This window comes from Nematolebias whitei, chromosome 4 (assembly GCF_014905685.2).
Source record: "Nematolebias whitei isolate Nwh7 chromosome 4, NemWhi1, whole genome shotgun sequence".
Classification (NCBI taxonomy): domain Eukaryota; kingdom Metazoa; phylum Chordata; class Actinopteri; order Cyprinodontiformes; family Rivulidae; genus Nematolebias; species Nematolebias whitei.
In genome coordinates, this window is record NC_056501.1 from 35,077,129 (window position 1) to 35,085,325 (window position 8,197).

Here is an 8,197-nt window from a genome sequence, read left to right on the forward strand (position 1 = left end):
GGGGGTAGGCTGCCTGGTTGGGGTCTGGGCTGTGGGTGGGTATTGGGCCTTTGGGGGCGATTGGGGATGGGGCTGGTGCTCTGGTTCTCCCTGGATTGTTTGGATCCCTTGATCAGGGTTCCTGGTTCCGATGGCCAGCCCTTTGGCTGGGGTTGCTGCCGGGTTCTGGCGGGAGGTTGGCTATGGTTGTGTCTGTGTGGTCATTGGTAGTGCGTGGCGGCGGTCGGGGGAGTGGCTTCACTTCGACGGAGTGCTGGCTGGTCGGCCTGATGTGACATTCACAGTGCGGGGTGCTGTGTGTGTGTGTGTGTGTGTGGGGGGGGGTGTGCATGGGTGGGGCTTTAGGGATGCATTGGTGCGCTGGGCCAGCCTTCCTCAACCAGGCCCCGCCGGCAACCCGGCGGGGCCTGTTGACTCGTCGCTACGGCCTCCTGGGGGTTTCTGCATTGTGGTTGCTGGGGATCGCCCGGGGCTTCCCTTTCCTTCCCTCTCTGGGGGGTGCGGGTGTCCCTGTTGGGTGACTACCAGAGTTCCGGGCTTGGGGGCCGCTGTGTGTCTGTGGTTCCGGCCTTCCCTGTGTTACCTTCGTGTCCTGTGGGGACGGGTTTATGGGTCCCCACATCCACTATTGAACATTTTTATTGAGAAACCTTATAGTGATAAGCATGCTCACACAGGTGTTTAGATTCAGGTGTTTATCAGATACACACTCAGTTGGGTTGTGGTGGCCATCAAATATATCTTGTATTACCATGTACTGTATAAAATACTTTCTAATGATGTTATAAGTATCATTATACAAGTTGTTGTTTGTTGTGGTTTCTTGGTTTTGTCGGGGCGTTTTCTCTCTTTCCGCAGGTCTAGAGGCAGACTTCAATGATGATTTGTTTTCTCTTTATCCCTCTCTCTCTCCTCTATTCCTATCTCCTTCTTTACCTTTTAACTCTTCTCTCACTTTTCTGCTTTATCTTCTTTGTTTTCCGTCCCCGTGTCCATTACATCTGGAACAAACCCAAAGCATAGTCTAATAAAATTTAATTTATATATCAAGCAGAGCATTAACGCCAGCCATAATGCTCTGCTTGTGAAAGTAAATCTGTTGGGCATCACTTTGACACTCGGACAATAATTCTAAGTGTCACAATGCCGGACAGGACAAGGGGGAGGGGGGGGGGGGGAGACCCTTGTCACACACTTCAAAAGAGCAGGTAAGATACATAAAACCTTGTAATGTCTGCCTGGTGAGGCTGCTTAAATAATTATAAAATATAAGTGAAATAAATAAAGAAACATTGAGCTTCTGTAATTTATATTTGCAAAGGTCACATTTTTTTACTTGGTTTCAATTGTAAATATCTTGTTTTTGATCAAATATTTTTTTCCAAAAGAAAGGCCAACAAATTGTAATTTGTCGTCACTGTAACCCTATTTTGACTCGTGCACTGTCGTCTTTCACTTTTAGGTTCCACAAGGCTCTGGACCAGTCACTGAAGCTGTGGAGAGATGAGGTGGAACACCAGACCTGCAATGGTCCAGTCTGTAAATGATGCTCTGAAGTCTGGTAAGATGCACGACATCATGCTTCACCCAAACAAACTCGTTACCTTGACCACATAGACTGAACTTCTTGAGGACATCGTCCAATGTATAATAATGTCTTCAAACATTTTTATTTGTTGAGTTCTCTGCTTGGTACATTATTTTTCTTTTTTTGTTTGTTTGTTTAAACAATTTACAACATGACAGTAATGTCACAGTTTAAAGGAAACAATTGCTCAATAAATTAGTAAAATGCAACTTGTTATGTTTGGGTTCTTTCATCTAAGGTAGACATGGTGTGACCCATGGACTGTTTAGATTTTTTGTTTTTACTGTAACTGACCTTCAAAAGAGCTGGAAACAGGGACTCAGCAGCTGATCCTCCGTAGAAAAATTATATGAACTACAGGCCATGGATTATTTGTTTTATGATATTTAGTGAAGGTTTTTGTTTGGATTAAGGCAATAAATGTCTCTATTTCACCACAGATGAACTGTTCCTGTTGCCATATCTTTTGAAACAAAACTGCACAACACAAAGTAATTTAAACAGGAATGGGTAGAAGATCAAATCAAATTAAATATATTTCCTAAAAATTAAATGAAAAACAGGAGCAGGACAGGAGCAGGAGTCATGTTACCAGGAGTGGGACAGGACAGGATTTTTTTTCTGTGGGACCAGGACAGGACAGGAGTGAAAATCCACTCCTGTGTCATCCTCTAGTCTGGACCGTTCTGCTCAAGATGCTGCGCCCATGACCCAACTTCAGAATGCAGAAGAGGATGGATGGATGGATGGATGGATGGATGGATGGATGGATGGATGGATGGATGGAACTTATGACTTCTATGCACTGAAATGTTTCTGCTTCTCCCTCCACCGAGATCCAGCTTTTAGTTAGGGGGCCTACACAAACTTTGAAACACAATTCTTATTCTGTTGTCACAATTTTCTGTTCGTTTTCACGCTCAGCAGATTTGGAAAAATAAAACATGCAAGCTTAATGAAGAATATTGTGGATTGTACTTTTTTGACCAAATGTGCAAAAAAACCTGCTAAACATCTTCCCATAGACCACAATGACATTTTGTCAAAAGGAGAGAACCTAGCTGTCTTTGTAGCAGTCCAGCTCAGACTGCACAAATTTAAATGGAGATTAAACAACTAACAGAAATTTGGGTTTTACACAATTCAACTGGCATTTTGATATCCTATAAATTTTTTACACAATCAGTTTTTAGACGAAGCTTTTATGATTTTTTAAAAATATTTTTCAACTCATTTTTCAGCTGACTTTTGATGTCACACTCTGGTTTTTTGAATTGTCTACAATTTTCTAATCTTATGCAACCAAAGTCATCTTACTTTCACAAAAATGTTAGTACATGCATACAGTTTTCATAATGTATTTTGCTCATTGTGTCTTTCACTGCTATAGGACTTATGGTTTTCTTTTAGGTCTGGCTCTTTAAGCCCTCAGTTTTATTATGGCTTTTTTTTATTTTTTTTATATAAAATCTGAAAGTGAAGGGTATTTTCAAACGTCATCCCCTACTGAAAACATGGGGTTTATAGAAGAAAGTTGATAGAAAGTATTGTTACACTTCAAACTTTTTTAAAAACATATTTAATTTTCACTCTTTATTTCTCTCACCTGACCAGGGTACGACCAGGTGAAGCTCACATCTACCTCTGGTTCTCCCAGCACGGTGCAGGTTACGTTGACAATGCCATCCCCTCTCGCTGCTTCTGGAGAAGCTCCTAGGCTCACAAATGGTGGCCCACTGGGAACTATCCACAAGAGATGGGGGGAAAATAAAGCATTTAATAATAATAATAATAATAATGTCATCACAATGTCAGCACTGTATGTTTCCATACAATGGCGAAATTAGTCTCTGCATTTAACCCATCCACCACCAGGTGGTGCAGTGGGCAGCTATTGAAAGCACCCGGGAGGCATTTTGGGGATAAGGTGTGCTGCCCAAAGACACCACGTGATGTGCAGTGACTGGGGATCGAACCTGGGACTTTTGGGTCCCAAGCCAGCTGCCCTGCCTCTACACCATCTCGGCCCCCATATAACAACTGTCATTGAAGTTTTGGACTATAAGGGTTAGTGTTTAACCACTATCCTGGAAGCTAAAGACTAACGTAACCAGCTCTTGTTTCATGACCTTGTGAAACGCCTCTCTCGGCTCTTTTAGTCAGTAAGCGATCTGAAGTTAACAGTTTTGTGTGATGGTAAACGTACACAAAACTTGGTACTCCTGCAGAAAGTTGCATTCATGTGAGTGTTTGTGTAACTGCTGTGTCCTCACCTTCAACGTACAACAACTGGTACTTGGTGGAAATTTGAGGGGTCTCTTTGAACACAGCCTTGCAGTAGAAGACCCCCTGAAGCTGCAGGGTGGGGTGCTGCAGTACAAACCCTTTAGTGGGGTCATAGGTCATCTGAGTTTTGTTTCCTGTGATTTCCTCTGGAGGAACCTCTCTGTGCAGAGATGTCTTGGCTTGGGGCTCAGTCACACGGCAGGGGACAACTGTGGGCCGGTCTGGACGCAGGTACACAATCTCAAAATGTTTGACAGATGGGACGAAGAGATGATCCTTATCTGCTTGGAGAAAAAGATTAATATTGTTTATCAGTTTGCATTTTTTACTGTGAAAAAATTGAGATTCTGTAAGATTTGGCACAAAACATAACTCCAAAATGAATCTTCAAAAACCCACAACGTGAACCCTGTTGAACTCCACAACATGCCGATGATGCTGTGATGCCTAGCATCATGATCTCATAGATATGAGACCACCTCTGTGTCTGCTGACCTTCACTCACCATTTTACCTGAATGTTGGATGCTCTGAACACAAGTTCTCAACTCATCCAACATGCCCTCTGAGCTGCCTAAATAATGGTACAATAGATTGTCAAGCAGACAAAATAACTTTTTACATTTATTGCTGAATATACAGACACCTGCAAATACATGGAGCCAAACACGATGAGGACAAAATGTATGCAGATTTTTTCACCTACTCATCTTTAACGCCCAGTTTTCTAAGTCTAGCTGCTTTTTATGATATCGTGTGAACTAAAAGTGGTAACGCTTTTTACTCCACTGCTTTAGTTTCTGAAAGTGACACTATAAGAAAGGCCAGAACTACAACATGGTTTAATTAAAAAAAAAAAACGTTCAGTACAAAAACTGGACTTCTTTTGTAATGGAAGACGTTTCGCTCCTCATCAGAGGCGCTTTCTCAATTCAATGAGCAGAGAGTGAGAGATTCAGGTTATAAGGCTGAGTGAGATAAGACACACACACATAAGAAACACATCCTCAGTCTGAGGTGCTGTATTCAGCTCAGTCTCTTAAATAGCACCTTCTCAGAGTGGATCAACCAGTTTGCTGCTGACAACCAAAACCAGCTGATCACATGATCAAGAAGGACCATCAGCCTAACAATGGATCATTAGCACACTGATGGCTGTTTACTGTTCACAGAGGGCTGAGTGATACTAGCAATCACAGCATTGTAAGAGGGGGACAGTTGAACCCGATGATGTTGATCTTCTGTGCACAGATGATCAACATCATCAGGCCAGGACTCTGCGGTCTACACTCATCTCCAGGCCAGCGGTCACTCTTTCAGGGATGAAGATGTTCACATCCTGGACAGAGAGGAACGATGGTTTGAGAGAGGAGTAAAGGAGGCCATCTTTGTGAAAAGAAATCATCCATCATTAAACAGGGGTGGAGGCCTCCGGGTTCAACTGTCCCCCTCTTACAACGCTGTGATTGCTAGTATCACTCAGCCCTCTGTGAACAGTAAACAGCCATCAGTGTGCTAATGATCCATTGTTAGGCTGATGGTCCTTCCTGAGCATGTGATCAGCTGGTTTTGGTTGTCAGCAGCAAAACTGGTTGATCCACTCTGAGAAGGTGCTATTTAAGAGACTGAGCTGAAAACAGCACCTCAGACTGAGGAAGTCTCTTGGATGAGAGATGAAACATTTCTATATTTTTTTGCTTTGTTTTTTTTTTTTTTGGAAAGTCCAGAGGACCAGATTGAACTTTTTTGGATTTTTCTACCTGGATTATTGAGCATGCATCAGGACTAAGGAGGGAACAAAACTTGAAGCTACAATAAACCTGGAAACAAGAATAACACTAAACACAAACAGAAAAACTAAGAGGGAAACACTCTTCTCACAACTTTATCACTACGTGTCTGTGGGGTGTAGAAATCCCTTTTTCTTTCAGCTGCTCCTTTCTTCAGGGGTCAGCATGTTGGATAATTTAATTATCCTATCATCTCCTTAATCAAATAAGCCACACAGAGAAATGCAAGATTTTTTCAATTCAAGTTTAATTCTTTCAAAGGGGTGCAGCACTGAAAACAGGCATACAAGATGTTATACGAAGCCCTGATCACAAGGTCTGCCTGTGGACAATGAGTTATTAAAAGCTTAAATACCCGTTATCAGACAGAGACCAGGTCAAGACGACCTCTGTTTCACATTTCACAGTTGAAGGCGTCAGAAGTTATCAGTTATCAGACTCCTCCCTGACAAAGAGACTCTTCACATACATGGTTCTATATTAATTTAACATTAGTAAGTGAAAACATCCATGACCTTTACATGACTTCCCCTATCACAGCACATGAACTAACTCGTACGAAGACTTGCCGATTGGTTTTACGCCGGATGTCATTCCTGATGCTACCGCAGACCACCGAGCTACCACAGCCCTCTGTGTGGAGCAGAGAACTGCTATCTAGGGCACCCGGGGGAGCAGATGGTGGGGGTTAAGGGCCTTGATCAAGGGCCCAGAGTGGGATCAATGAGGGTGGATGCAGGTGTGGATGCTTCACCTTTCCCATCCACATTTAGATGTTGTCGTCTGGGGAGTTGAACTGGCAGCCTTCTGTTCACAGGTCCACCTTCTCTAACCTCTGCACCACCACTCACCCTATATAAGGAAATTGCCACAGTAGAGAATGATAAGAGGGTGACTCACCTGGGAAATAAATGTATGAGGTATAGGTGCGGTCTGGGTCTCTCTGACATTCTGCTCCGTCACACACGATGACCCAGCAGCTGTAGGGTCCGGTGTCTGCAGCTGAGGGTGAAGTCAGGACCAGCTGACTGTACTTGTCACTTTGTGTGATGCTGCGAGCAGAACATAAAAATGAATAAAGCAAACAATCCACCAACCTCCTTTGTGACAGCAGATGTTTCCCAGCAGTACCTGAGACGTGAGTCATTGAAGATGTCCAGGTAAGTGGGGTAGGACCATCCAATATGGCCTCCTTTGCAGCGCAGCTCCATGTTCCTCCCAGGAGTCAGGGTTGTGCTCTCACCCAGGCGTAGGAATTGGCCCTTATCTAGCACTTGTGTCAGCAGGGAATGGCTTTTGACATTTTTGCCGTTCAGATCAGGGAGACGAGCATTCACCCGTTTCCAGCCTGGGCGGTTTCGGTTTTCTCCGTCTTTTTTTCTCTTCAGCACTTGGCAGGCACCTGCAGAGGCAAGAGGAGGAACTTGCTCAGCTATGACGAGACGAGGGCTGGAATCCAGATTCAAATTCTTGAACATTTCACTTTGAGTTTTCTGCTGGTCTTGGCGAGTTTAGAATACATTTTCTTTTTATATTCTGCTTCTTTTAGAGCAAACCAGAAGTGAGCTCAGAGGGAAGGTCAGCTGTAAAAAGCTTATAATTAGAAACAGCTGTTGCATTCCTTCTATTTGTATTTCTGTGGAAAAACTTACTCCATTAATGTCTCTGGAAGTTTGATCAATAACACGTTTAAAATGCAAATAAAGCAAATCAGCAGCTGCAAATTCCACAGCAATGATGAAATGATAAACACTTAAACAGAGTGTGCAGGTAGAGATCTTTAGGGTGAATGGACCTCTCTTCACACACAAACACACACACGCACAATTTGGATCCTCTTCAGGTGTTAGGGCTTCACATCCACCTTCTTCTCCTCCAGAGTCGTCTTCATGATGTCATCAGCTGTTTTAATGCTTTGTTAGTGAATTTCCTCAACAGTTGAAGACGTTACTTACTGTCCTGGAGCTCCATGCAGAGCAGAATCAGAACAAGTACAGTCCAGAGCTTCATAGTTAGAAGGCTGCAGGGTGTGGTCAAGGATCTGTAAAACCCAAAGGTCAGACTGCTGGTCCTGTGCAGCTCCTTGTTTAGATCTCCAGCTCCATCCTCGTCACACACTGGAACAAAGATCAACTTTATAGCTCTGGTTTCCTCCTCCTCCTCAGGTCTGGAGAGCAGGAACTTGAAGACAGAAGCCCTCTGCTGGGCATGAGTGAAAACTTGTTTTCTTTGAAAGAGCATGAGAACATTTGTTCCAGTGACAGCCTTAAAACTATGGACTTTAATTAAAAAATAAGTCTGGATCAGTTTTTGGACAATTCTTTTCACAGTTTCACATTTTTTCCATCTTTGTTTTGCAGACTAGATTAAAAAAACAACTTCATAAGGTGTTAATCACATATTAGTGACTATTTAAATAAAAACCTAGCAATCCTTGAAGGAATGCCTATTATTGCATTTCCGCATTCAAACTTTTGAAATGAAGAAGTGATTGTTGGTGCTAAACGTTTGTATTGTAGCTGAGTCTCAGCCAC

The 8,197-nt window shown here is 43.0% G+C and overlaps 1 protein-coding gene across 1 annotated transcript in view; it reads right to left on the bottom strand.

Annotated features, from left to right (window-relative positions):
- pdgfrl (platelet-derived growth factor receptor-like) overlaps positions 1-7,766 on the bottom strand; it is a 16,586-nt gene extending 8,820 nt beyond the window's left edge. The window contains exons 1-5 of the mRNA XM_037676003.1: positions 7,619-7,766; positions 6,795-7,065; positions 6,564-6,715; positions 3,862-4,155; positions 3,195-3,331 (exon numbers count right to left, since the gene is read on the bottom strand). Of these exons, the coding sequence (XP_037531931.1) occupies positions 3,195-3,331; positions 3,862-4,155; positions 6,564-6,715; positions 6,795-7,065; positions 7,619-7,673 (909 nt within the window). The 5' untranslated portion in view covers positions 7,674-7,766. The remainder of the gene's footprint in view (positions 1-3,194; positions 3,332-3,861; positions 4,156-6,563; positions 6,716-6,794; positions 7,066-7,618) is intronic.
- Positions 7,767-8,197: the final 431 nt, after the last annotated feature.